This window comes from Dipodomys merriami, unplaced genomic scaffold, assembly GCF_024711535.1.
Source record: "Dipodomys merriami isolate MVZ:Mamm:240054 unplaced genomic scaffold, mDipMer1.0.p SCAF_156, whole genome shotgun sequence".
Classification (NCBI taxonomy): Eukaryota; Metazoa; Chordata; class Mammalia; order Rodentia; family Heteromyidae; genus Dipodomys; species Dipodomys merriami.
The window spans coordinates 1,501,891-1,515,275 of NW_027202893.1; the positions used below are offsets into that span (position 1 = coordinate 1,501,891).

Below are 13,385 nucleotides of genomic sequence, written 5' to 3' on the forward strand. Positions count from 1 at the left end.
TGGCTTAGAACTCTGACCCTCAGATCTCACTGAGCCTCCTGAGTAGCTAGGATTACAGGCATAAGCCACTTTTCCACGGATTTGTTGTTACTACTGAGAGACTATGGTATCTTTCAGGAGTGTTAGAATAGAAAAAAGATTGAAGATGACTTGTGTAGTGAATGGAGCTAGTCTTAATAGGACCTTATTTTCCTAAAAATTAAATAGCAGCTAAATACATGTTAGAGATAAGTACTAAAAGCTCTGTATAGAGAATGAATTTTCTCATGTCTCAAGGCTCCTTTCTCAGCATCATCTCTATCCATATATCTTGTTTTTTCTTCTTCCTCCAATTTTAGTACAGAGGAAAATCCCAAGAGAGAAGATTATTTTGGAATCACAAATCTTGTTGAACATCCCGCCCAACTCAATCCTCCAGGTAATACATAAATTGCTCAATGAAGACACTAGAGCAGAATTAGCAATAAATCTTCACACAGTAATGGACGTGTCTATCTGTGCTGTGCAGTGCTATGAGCATGATCCACGTGTGATCAAGCACTCAAAAACTGAATTGTACTAGTGAAGTTTAGACCTTGAGTTTTTCATTTTATTCAATCTTAATTAGTTTAAATGATACATTGACTAGTGACTATTGAATATGCAACATTGACAGTACTGAGGCTTCAATTAAAATACTAAGGCTTTTTAGACAGCTTCACTTATGTGTATTACGAGCTGGGCTTTTGCCAACTCCAACTCCAGTCTTGTACAGTACACTTAATTCCTGCCCAAATATAGGTTTTGTTTTTAGTATTTCTTTGTGGGTTTTTGTTTGTTTGTCTTGCTCAGCTTTGGGGCTTGAACTCTGGGCTTGGGGGCTGTCCCTCAGCTCTTCAGCTCAAGGCAAGTGCTCTAGACCACTTGAGCCATAGTTCCACTTCTGGTATTCTAGTGGTTTATGGGAAATAAGAGTCTCATGGACTTTCCTGCCCAGGTTGGCGTTGAACTGTGATCCTTAGATCTCAGCCTCCTGAGTAGCTAGGATTACAGGCTTGAGCCATCGGTGCCTGTCTTGTGGCTTAAAAAATTAGCTGTTTGTCTTGAGACATGATGCATTGAGAATTGAGAATACTTAAAACATTGAGAATTTTCCCTACATATATAGATAATAACTGATAACACTGTCTTTTAAGTGTTGTATGGATCATAGCCAGTTGCTAGTGAGTCATACCTAGCTACCCAGGAGGCTAAGATCCAGAAGATTAAGCTTCAAAGCCAACCTAGGCAGAAAAGTTTGTGAAGCTGTCTATAGAAATAACCGGAAAACAAAAACAAAAACTGGACTTTGCTTGTGCTGGCTTCAAACCATGATTCTCAGATCTCAGCCTCTTGAATAGCTAGGATTATAGACACAAGCTACCAGTGCCCAGCAACACTTGAGGTGTTTTTTTTTGGGGGGGGGGCGGGTTTCTTTTGGTTGTGGAGCTTGAACTCTTGGCCTGGGCACTGTCCTTCAGCTCTTCAGATCAAGGCCAGTGCTCTACTACTTGAGCCACAGCACCACTTCTGGCTTTTCCTGATTAAGTGGTGCTAAGGAATCAAACCCAGGGCTTCATGCATGCAAGGCAAGCATCCTACCACTGAGCCACCTTCTCAGCCCATACTTAAGGTGTTTTCGTTGTTGTTGTTGGGTTTTTTGTTTGTTTGTTTTTCTTTTTGTCAGTCGTGGGGCTTGAACTCTGGCCTGGGCACTGTCCCTCAGCTCTTCAGCTCAAGGCTAGCACTCTACCACTAGAGCTCCAGAGCCACTTCCTGTTTTCTGGTGGTTTATTGGAGATAAGAGTTTCACAGCCTTTCTTGCTCGGGCTGGCTTTGAACCGTGATCCTCAGATCTCAGCCTCCTGAGTAGCTAGGATTACAGGCATGAGCCACCAGCGCCCGGCTTGTTGTTTTTAGGGGGTGCCAGTCCCAGGGTTTGCACTCAGGACTTGGGCAATATCCTTGAGCTTTTTTTCTCCCCCTCAAGGTTAGCATTTTATCACTTGAGTCATAGCTACACTTCTACCTTTTTTGGTGATAAATTGGAGAGAAGAGTCTCACAGAAGCCCATGCAAATAGCTCATGTCTATAATCCTAGCTACTCAGGAAGCTGAGATCTGAGGATCATGGTTCAAAGCCAGTCCAGGCAAGAAAATTTATAAGACTCTTATTGCTAGTTAACCACCAGAAAACCATAAGTGGTACTGTGGCTCAAAGTGGTAGACTGTTAGCCTTGAGCAAAAAAGCTCTAGGACAGCCCCCAAGCCCTGAGTTCAAGTGAGACCTACCCCCCAAAAAAAAAAAATCTCACAGACTTTCTTACCCAAGTTGACTCTGAACTGCGATCATCAGATCTAAGTGACCTGAGTAACTAGGATTACAAGTGTGAGCCACTTGTGCCTAGCAACTTGAGCATTTTTAACCTAAAAACTTGAAATACATGCCAGGCACTGACATCATTGGTATGAATCATTAGAAGAATGTGGGGTTTGTCTGTTTTTAACTATTGATTGAACCTTCTTGAGAGTCTGGAGGATTTTTTTCATTTCCTATGACTAAATGTAGGCTAACAAAATGGCTCAAATGGTAAAGGGTTTTCTAACAAGTGCAAGGCCCTGAATTCAAACTCCAGTACCACCTAAGAAAAAAAAAAAATCAAGGGGCTGGGAAGGTGGCTCAGTGGTAGAGTGCTTGCCTTGCATGCATGAGGCCCTGGGTTCGATTCCACAGCACCACATAAGAAAAAAGAAAAAAGCCGGAAGTGGCGCTATGGCTCAAGTGGTAGAGCGCTAGCCTTGAGCTGAAGAGCTGAGGGACAGCGTCCAGGCCCAGAGTTCAGGTCCCATGACTGGACCCAAAAAAAAAAAAAAATCAAGTAGGCCAGTGCTTTTCAAAATCATATTCCATGGGAACATCAAAATATAAGGGATGACATAGTAGAACTTTAGATACCTTCACCTACCCCAATCCTTACCCAAAGTAACTAAAGCAGTAGTAATCATGTTTTTTATATTTGCGCATTGTTTTTGATGAGTTTTACTACTTAATCAACTGAGAAAAGTACTTACGAAAGATAAAAATATGCCTCTTTTAATGTTTAAGCAAGGACTTAGTATAACAAGTCAAAGTGGGGAGAAATGGAGAAGAGAGAAACATTTACTATTACCTATGCAGAAAGTGAGAGTTAAAGACTGGAGACTAGGGCTGGGAAGGTGGCTCAGTGGTAGAGCGCTTGCCTTGCATGCATGAGGCCCTGGGTTCGATTCCTCAGCACCACATAAACAAAAAGAAAAAAAGCCGGAGTGGCGCTATGGCTCAAGTGGTAGAGTGCTAGCCTTGAGCTGAAGACTCAAGACTAACCAGGTGCAAGTGACTGACACCTAGAATCCTAGCTACTCTAGAGGCTGAGATCTGGGAATCTTGCTCAAAGCCAAAGAAGCAGGAAAGTCATTGAGATTTTTTTTTTTTTTCCCTTGGTCATGGGGCCTCAACCCTGGGCCTGGGCACTGTCCCTCAGCTCTTTAGATCAAGGCTAGTGTTCTACCACTTGAGCCACAGCACCACTTCCAGCTTTTTGCTTTTTTCTGCTTATGTGGTGCTGAGGAATCAAACCCAGGGCCTCCTGCATGCAAGGCAAGCACTCTACCACTGAGCCACCTTCCTAGCCCCTATCAGTGAGAGTCTTATCTCCAATTAACCACCAAAAAAGCCAGAAGAGGAGTGTGGCTCTAGTGGTGGTGTGCTAGCCTTGAGCAAAAAAGCTCCAGGACAATACCTGGGTCCTGAGTTGAATCCCAGGACTGGCAATTTTTTTTTTTTGTTGGTCGTGGGGCTTGAACTCTGGGCCTGAGCGCTGTCCCTCAGCTCTTCAGCTCAAGTCGAGCGCTCTACCACTTGAGCTACAGCGCCACTTCTGGTTTTCTGGTGGTTTATTGGAGATAGGAGTCTCACGGTCTCTCCTGCCCGTGCTGGCTTTGAACCGCGATCCTCAGATCTCAGCCTCCTGAGTAGCTAGGATTACAGGCGTGAGCCACCAGCGCCCAGCTGGCAAATGTTTTTTTAAAAATCAATTTTATCTTTTTATTTTTTATTTTTATTTTTTTGGTTGTGGGACTTGAACTCTGGTCCTGGGCTCTGTCCTTCAGCTCTTCAACTCAGGGCAAGACTCTACCACTTGATTCACAGTGTCACTTAGGGTTTTCTGAGTGGTTTATTGGAGATAAGAGTCTCAGACTTTCCTGCCTGGGCTGGCTTTGAACCTTGATCCTCAGATCTCAGCCTCCTGAGGATTACAGGCATTAGCTTCCAATGCCTGGCTAATATTTTTTGTTTGTTTATTTTTTTGCCAGTGTTGGGGCTTATACTCTGGGCCTAGGCACTGTTCCTGAACTTCTTTTGCTAAAGGCTAGTGCTCTACCACTTGAACCACAGTACCACTTCCAGCTTTTTCTCCTTGAACCTCGGCACTACTTCCAGCTTTTTCTGAGTAGTTTATTGGAGATAACAGTCTCACAGACTTTTCCTGTCCTAGCTGGCTTCAAATTGATCCTCAGAACTCAGCCTCCAGAGTAACTAGAATTATAGGCATGAGCCACAGCTTTAAAACAACAGTTAAAAGGGCTGAGAAGGTGTTTTAGTGGTAGAGTATTTGCCGTGCATGCATGAGGCCCTGGGTTCAATTCCTCAGTACCACATAACCAGAAAAAGCCAGATGTGGGGCTGGGAAGGTGGCTCAGTGGTAGAGCACTTGCCTTGCATGCATGAGGCCCTGGGTTCGATTCCTCAGCACCACATAAGCAAAAAGAAAAAAGCCGGAAGTGGCGCTGTGGCTCAAGTGGTATAGCACTAGCTTTGAGCTGAAGAGCTGAGGGACAGCGCTTAGGCCCAGAGTTCAGGCCCTACGACCAGATCCAAAAAGAAAAAAGAAAAAGCCAGAAGTAGAGCTGTGGCTCAAGTGGTAGGGTCCTAGCCTTGAGCTGAAGAGCTGAGGGACAACACCTGGGCCCAGAGTACAGGCCCCAGGACCGACAAAAAAATAAAAATAAGTAACTAAAACAACAGTTATTTTTTTAATGCTGCTGATATCCACCTAAGCCCCTCTAATATTCTACTGGTTTGGTACACTCATTTCTCTGACAGTTGACAATGATACACCAGTTACTCTGGGAGTATATCTTACCAAGAAGGAACAGAAGAAACTTCGGAGACAAACAAGGAGGGAAGCACAGAAGGAACTACAGGAGAAAGTTAGGCTAGGCCTGATGCCTCCTCCAGAGCCCAAAGGTACACTTTTTTAGTTGGCACTGCTATTAAAAGTTTATCTGTCAAGTTTTATCTTTTTAGTTTTAGAAGGATTTTAACAGTCATCTGAGTGTTTTCTGTTTCTCAGTTATTTGCATGATTTATTGTGGATGTCACTTAAGGCTTATTTTTCAGAATTATTAGTTGTACAGTCTAGGAATGTGGCTTAGTGATAGAGTGCTTGCCTAGCATTCATGAAGCCCTGGGTTCAATTCCTCAGTACCATAAACAGAAAAAGCCAGAAGTGGTGCTGTGGCTCAAGTGGTAGAGTGCTAGCCTTGAGCAAAAGAAGCTCTCAGGACAGTGCCTGAGAGTTCAAGCCCTAGGACTGGGGGGAAAAAAAGAATTATCAGTTGTATAGTGCTCTGATTTTCCTGGAGTGGTGCTAGTCTTGAAATTCATGAAAATAGAAATTGCAATATTTGCGGAGTTATTATTCTTAACATTTCAAATTTTAAAATGAAAAATAGAGAGTTGGTATGGAAGCTCACACAAGAGGATATCAAGTTCAAGACCATCTGGGTTTTATAGCAAGAAGGCCTGGGAAGGTGGATCAGTGGTAGAGTGCTTGCCTTGCATTCAATGAAGCCTTGGATTCAATTCCTCAGCACCATTTAGCAGAAAAAGCCAGAAGTGGTGCTGTGGCTCAAGTGGTAGGGTGCTAGCCTTGAGCTGAAGAGCTGAGGGACAGTGCCCAGGCCCAGAGTTCAGGCCTCACGACCAGCAAACACACACACACAGACATACACACAGACACACGGGCTGGGAATATGGCTTTGTGCTAGAGTGCACACACACACAGACACACACATGCACATGGGCTGGGAATATGGCTGTGTGCTAGAGTGCTTGCCTAGCATGCATGAGCCCTGGGTTTGATTCCTCAGTAGCGTATAAACAGGAAAAGCTGGAAGTGGCGCTATGGCTCTCAGGTGGTAAGAGTGCTAACCTTGAGCAAAAGAAACTCAGGCAGTGCCCAGCCCTAGGACTGTAAAAAAAAAAGTAAAAATAAAAACGCAGAAAGAGCTAGGCACTGATGGCTCACACCTGTAATCCAGCTACTAAAGAGGCTTAGGTCTGAGAATCATGATTTGAAGCCAGCCTGGGCAAGAAAGTCAATGAAACTCTGATCTTGAGTTAACTTCCAAAAAGCCAGAAGTATGGCTGTGACTCAAGTGGTAGAGCACTAGCATTGAGCAGAAAAGTTCAGGGATAGCTCCCAAGCCTTGAGTTCAAGCCCCAGGACCAGTAATAATTAAAAAAACAACAACAACAAAACACCAAGAAACTTAAACTCAGGGCCTAGGCATTGTCCCTAGGCTTTTTTTGCACTTGCACACACACAAATAAAAATGAAACAACATACAGAGCTGCTATGATGAAACACCTATAATCCTAGCACTTGGTATACTAAGGCAGGAACATTGAAAATATGAGACCTAAGTTGGCTATATCAGAAGACCTTGTCTCACTAAAAGAAAAAAATAGTACATTAAAAACTTACCCTGGGGGGATGGGAAGATGGCTCAGTGGTAGAGCGCTTGCCTTACATGCATGAGGCCCTGGGTTCGATTCCTCAGCACCACCTAAGCAGAAAAAGCCGGAAGTGGGGCTGACGCTCAAGTGGTAGAGTGTTAGCTGGGTTCAATTCCTCAGCACCACATAAGCAGAAAAAGCCAGAAGTGGCACTGTGGCTTAAGTAGTAGAACGCTAGCCTTGATCTGAAGAGCTGAGGGACAGTGCTCAGGCCCAAAGTTCAGGCCCCACAACCGACCAAAAAAAAAAAAAATGTACTCACTACCTTATGAATGTAACTGTAGCCCCTCTGTACATCATCTTGACAATAAAATTAAATTTTTAAAAAATGAGTCCATTGGAGTGGTATTTGCAAGGTAGGAGTTATTAGAGGAAGTAAGTTTTCAGCAGAGCTTTTAAATACGTAAACAATAGCAAATGGTGGACAAAACAGGTCTTCCCAGCCAGAGGAATAACTTAGACGATTGATCTCTGTCCTCTCTCCACTGCAGTGAGAATTTCTAATTTGATGCGAGTATTAGGAACAGAAGCTGTTCAAGACCCTACGAAGGTAGAAGCCCATGTTAGAGCTCAGATGGCAAAAAGACAGAAGTAAGTGCCATGGGGTTGGGTGGAAAACCCGGGCAAGTGCATTTTCCAAAGTGTTTTGGGGGGTCCATATTTGGAGGGGGGGGAGAGTCCTCTGTTGCTCTCTCTTTCCCTTAGCCCTGCCTCTGATCTTCAATGCCTTTCTCACTTGTGGATGTCCTTCCTGTCACGACAGAGCGCATGAAGAGGCCAACGCTGCCCGGAAACTTACAGCAGAACAGAGAAAGGTCAAGAAAATTAAAAAGCTTAAAGAAGACATTTCACAGGGGGTACATATATCTGTATATAGGTAGGTGTCCACAGTAGGCCAACTTTCCCCTTAGAAAAACAAATACTTTCCAAGTGCTTGAGACAGATTCATTATAGCCTAAAAGCATAACCAACAGTAGTCCCTGTTGTCAAGAAATAACATTCCTTAATCAGTGGGGAGTAAGTCTATATTATAGTGGTGAGAGTTGGGTTTTTTTGTTCATTTGTGTTTTTTTTTTTTTTTTTTTTTGTCAGTCCTAGGGCTTGAACTCAGAGCCTGGGCACTGTCCCTAAGCTTCTTTTGCTCAAGGCTAGCACTCTACCACTTGAACCACAGTTCCACTTCTGGCTTGTTCTATTTATGTGATACTAGGTAATCAAACCCAGGGCTTCATGCATGCTAGACAAGCACTCTACCACTAAGCCACATTCCCAGCCCCTGTGGTGAGAGTTAAAGACTTCATTTTTATGACTATCCAGTTCTCTCTCAAGTCATCTTTGCTAACCAGTAAATAGTGTTTGTTCAGAAAAATAAACTAATGAATGTACTCACTCAAGTCACATTGTTAACAATTATCCTTTGTGAAGTAATTTATACAGAAAGCATTAAAAATGTTTTCACCAGTAATCATAGCCTTATCTGATGAATTGCAGTGTTCCTTTTATCCTCATTCCAAAATGCATTTTTACAGTGAAAATAGTTTTCTACTTTTGTACTGATTGAATATTTTTGTTTTATTCTTTTAGTTGAATTGATGTGTATCTTTTATGTTTTAAATGTGCTTATTTCTAATACTAGTTCATTATCATAGAAGTGGCACATTAGTCCAAAACTAATGAGTACTTATTAAGTCTTAAGTTTGTAACATGAGAGAAATCCACTTACTGAAAAAGTATCCTTCCTTTTCTCTGATCTCTTAGGACCACTCTGTAATTAATTACTGTTGATAGTTTTTCAGGTCTCCATCTAGAAAACTTTTATGCATACATGACATCTACATTACAGGTACCTAGAGGCCACAGGATTTATATTACACTGTCAGGAACAGTCTGAGGAACAATGAGTTTATAAATATTTTTGGATGATATAAATGCCTCTCCTTTATTCCTGCTATTTGTTGTAAAGTATATAGTTATACACTTTAAAGACAATAAGAAAGTGAAAATATTTGCTCCAGAAGCCTTTGCTTTTAGAGAAAGAATCATTTTGGATTCATCTTGTTAATTTGCTATTCCATTTAGGCAGCTACTGATGCTAAGACTGAAGACATAACTAAACTTTCCCTCCTCCAGAGTTCGAAATTTGAGCAACCCAGCCAAGAAGTTCAAGATTGAGGCCAATGCTGGGCAACTGTACCTGACAGGGGTGGTGGTACTGCACAAGGATGTCAACGTGGTAGTAGTGGAAGGGGGTGAGTCTGAAAAAAATTGAGAGAGTATTTTAAAGCCATACTTGGATGTAATATACTGGCCCTCTTATTTCTGTGTTTATTGGAGTGAAAGGCTACATGGTAGCTCCTGGGATGGCTCCAACTACCACATTAACGTCTGAGCATTAGATGAGCTCAGAGGTTCCTTCCACCTGATCATCTTAACAGCTCTGGCAAAATTCTTCTCTGTTTCCAGGCCCCAAGGCTCAGAAGAAATTTAAACGCCTCATGCTGCATCGGATAAAGTGGGATGAACAGACATCTAACACGAAGGGAGATGGTGAATGGGGGTTAGAGGGGATTAGGTGGCAGAGCTGTGGGAGGTTGAGGTGGAACATCTGCCTGCTCATTGTCTTCACTTCCTGTAACATTCTTGTTAATACTAAATAATGTTCAGTAACTTTTGAATGACACATTCAAATATAAACCTGCTAGACATTCATACACAATTTTGTGTTTCATGTGCGTATTTATTGAGCATATGCGTAAGTTCAAAAATTATTCTTCCTGTCCTTGAAGGCTTTTCTGACAGCTAGTTTCTCTGTCTTGGATGTGGATGCTGGTTATATGTGTTACTTTGCACAAATTTAGTAAGCTATGCATTTGTGTTTCCTTCTATTATTCTGATAAAAAAAAAGTTCTTTAAAGTATTAAGATATAAAAACATATTTTAGACAAAAACCTTTATTTGATTAGGAAAAGATACTGTGACAAAAGTACTTGCCTATTACACACAAAGTCCTGGTTCTAATCCCTAGTGCTGCAAAAAAGAAAATAAAGAGAGAATACTTCTTTTCATTATATTTCCGACCTTTATCTTTTTGTTATTGTTTTGGTTTACTTGCTTGTAGTGCTGGGAATTAATCCCAGGATTTCCTGCTTACTAGGCAAGTGCTCTACCACAGTTCCACTATCAGTTTTTGAGTGGTTAATCGGAGATAGTTTCTCACAGGACTTTTCTGCCTGGGTTGGCTTTGAATTATGATCCTCAGATCCTTAGCTCTCAGCCTCCTGGTTTGGTAGAATTAAAGGCATAACCACCAGTGCCAAACATCCTCCATGTTTTTATCTTTTTGTTTTGTTCTCTGGCTTGGGGTTTGAGCTTAGGATCTTAGATGTGCTCTCAGGTAATGCTGTGGCACTTGAATAATGCCTCCAGCCCTGTTTTTTTTTTCCCTTTCTTTGTGCTGGTCATGGTGCTTGAACTCATGGTGCACTGTCCCTTAGATTTTTTACTCAAGGCCAGTGATCTACCTACCACTTAAGCCATAGTTCAACTTCCAACTTTTTCCTGGTTAATTGGAGATAAGAGTCTCCTGGAGTTTCCTGCCTAGGTTGGTTTTGAGCTGTAATTCTCAGATCCCAGCCTACTGAGTAGCTGGGATTATAGATGTGAGCCATTAGTGCCCAGTATCCTTAATCTTATTTGTATGTGTATGTGTGTGTGTGGACACATACGTGTACTTATTTGTGCCTGTGTTTGATATTCTGTAGATCATCATATTTCCATCAATGTTCATTCTTCCCATCTTTTGTTGTTATTGTTTTCTGTTTTGTTTTGTTTTGGGGTTTTTTTTTAGTGGTGGGGCTTGAACTCTAGGCCTGGGTGCTGTCCCTCAGCTCTTCAGCTCAAGGCCAGCACTCTACCACTTGGGTCACAGCACCACTTAGGGTTTTCTGGTAGTTTATTGGAGATAGAGTTTCATGGGCTTTCCTGCCCGGGCTGGCTTTGAACTGTGAACCTCAGATCTCAGCCTCCTGAGTAGCTAAGATTATAGGTGTGAGCCACCAGCACCCGTCTCCATCTGTTTTTTTTGTTGTTGTTGTTGTTGATGTTGTTTGGTTGGTTTGTATTTTCTCAGTTCTGGGGAATTGAAAACAGGGTTTTGTACTTGGTAGGCAAGTGCTCTACCACATGAGCCTCATCTTTGGTCCTTTTGCTTTTAGGTTTTCAGTTAGGGTCTCATTTCTTGTCTTTTCTTGGACTTAGATTGTCCTATCTCCCAGTAACTGGGCTTGCCACTACAACTGGTCTGCATTTTCCCCATCTTTGACAGCATGAATTAGCTTTTTGTTGTTGGTGGTAGTGGTGGTCATAGGGCTTGAACTCTGGGCCTGGGTGCTGTCCCTCAGCTCTTCAGCTCAAGGCTAGCTCTCTAGCGCTTGGGCTACAGTTTTCTGGTTTTCTGGTGGTTTATTGAAGATAAGAGGCCTTTCCTGCCTGGGCTGGCTTTGAACTGTGATCTTCAGATCTCAGCCTTCTGAGTAGCTAGGATTACAGGCATGAGCCACTGGCACCTGGCTATAAATTAGCATTTAATATCCTCAGAGAAACTTATTGGAGATTTTTTTTTTCAAGATTACTTCTTGCTGTTTTTCCCAGGCTGGGTGTCAGCTCATTGATTCCAACAATCCTCTCACATTAGTTTGCCCTGGAGCTACGATTACAAACACATAGCACTATATTCCACTCAACCTTACATTTCTTTTTTTTTTTTTTTTTTCCTTTTGGTGGGTCATGGGGCTTGAACTCTGGGCCTGGGCGTTGTCCCTCAGCTCTTTAGCTCAAGAAGAACACTCTACCACTTGAGCCACAGCACCACTTAGGTTTTCTGAGTGGTTTATTGGAGATAAGAGTCTCAGTGACTTTTCTGCCCAGGCTGACTTTGAACGTAATCCTTAGATCTCAGGCTTCTGAGTAGCTAGGATTACAGGCGTGAGCCACCAGCACTGGCTTCAGCCTTACACTTCTTTCTTTTTTTTTAATGTTTTTTATTTTGAAAATACTGTACAGAGGGGTTACAATTACATGAGTAAGGTAAGGAGTACATTTCTTATCAAGCATTATAGCTTCCTCTGTTTTTCTCCTACCATCCCTTCCCTTCCACCTCCTCAACTATGTTCCCCCTTCCCCCCACTCCCAGCCTTACATTTCTTGACTTTACCTAACTGTGGCCCTCTTGTACTTACTGTCCTTAAAGTACTTAAGGTATACTTTTTTACTGTAACTGACACATACTTTTTTTGTTTGGCAAATGTTAAAGACATTTATACTTGGTTTATTCACCCTCCACCATTATCCTTGAGATTATTTTTATCATGTTAGCATCTGTAGCCTGGCTCACCAAATATCTCTCAAAAATTTTTTATTATTGACTGCTTGTCTTTAGTTCCTTATTCTAAGTATATAGCCCAGCTATACTGAACATAGTAGATAGACATAGTAGTAAATGTTGAATTAAAATCCTTCCCTATTTGGAGCTTCCAGTCTAATATAGAAAATAAAGATTAGCAGAAAAGAATATTTGTAATTCTAACATATGGGAAAAGGTGGCAATATGTGTAAGTATTTGAGTGGACTTGAATACTGATTTAGCTATATTGTCTTTTCCAGATGATGAAGAGTCTGATGAGGAAGCTGTGAAGAAAATTAACAAATGTGTATTAGTTTGGGAGGTAAGTGACAATCTTTAACTATTCACCACCTATAATCTTAACTACTTAAGAGGCTGAGATTGAGGATCTCAGTTTGAAGCCAACCCTAGACAGCCAGATTTGAGAGCTTTTATTTAACTAGCAAAAAGCCAGAAGTGGATGTGTGGCTCAAGTGGTAGAGTGCCGGCCCTGAAAGAGAAAGCTAAATGATAGTGAGAGGCTCAGTACTGGCACAGACAGACTGACAGAAAGACAGAAAAATAGAATATTGTGAAAGGGTAAGGCTAGGGATAGCTCAGTGGTAGAGTACATGCCTACCTGGGTTTGATCCTTAGTACCTGAAAGAAAAACAAGTAGGAAAGCCAGGTGCTAGTGTCTCAGGCCTGTGATCCTAGCTACTTAAGAGGCTGAGATCTGAAGATCATGGTACAAAGCTAGCCTGGGCAAGAAAGTCTGTGAGACACTTAACTCCAATAAACTACTGAGAAAAAGCAGAAGTAGAGCTATGGTTCACGTGGTAGAGCCCTACCCTTGAGGACAAAGAGGCTCAGGGACAGCACCAGGCCTTGAGTTCAAGCCCCAGGACCAGCAAAAAACAAAACAAAAAAAAAGTGAGAGGCTAGGAGACAGTCCTGCTTTTATTAGTTACAATCTGAGTAAAACACTTAGGTCAAATAGTGTTGTCATATCTGTAAGATATGGATATTATTTTCTTCCCTGTTGTCAGGTTTTTATTTTTTGAGAAATAATGATAGTGCTTATTAAAAAATGTGACTAAATTGATCTTCAGTAGATCTTTTTTGCACTTGTCCATTTCTTTCATCC

General features: G+C 41.9%; 1 protein-coding gene across 2 annotated transcripts in view; it reads left to right on the plus strand.

Moving 5' to 3' along the window:
- The window catches only part of LOC138827474 (U4/U6 small nuclear ribonucleoprotein Prp3), a 34,091-nt gene that overhangs the window by 14,817 nt on the left and 5,889 nt on the right, over window positions 1–13,385 (plus strand). For both annotated transcript variants that reach the window (XM_070023000.1, XM_070023001.1), the window contains 7 exons: window positions 339–418; window positions 5,161–5,304; window positions 7,350–7,449; window positions 7,622–7,735; window positions 8,989–9,107; window positions 9,322–9,405; window positions 12,520–12,581. In XM_070023000.1, coding sequence (XP_069879101.1) covers window positions 339–418; window positions 5,161–5,304; window positions 7,350–7,449; window positions 7,622–7,735; window positions 8,989–9,107; window positions 9,322–9,405; window positions 12,520–12,581 — 703 coding nt within the window. The remainder of the gene's footprint in view (window positions 1–338; window positions 419–5,160; window positions 5,305–7,349; window positions 7,450–7,621; window positions 7,736–8,988; window positions 9,108–9,321; window positions 9,406–12,519; window positions 12,582–13,385) is intronic.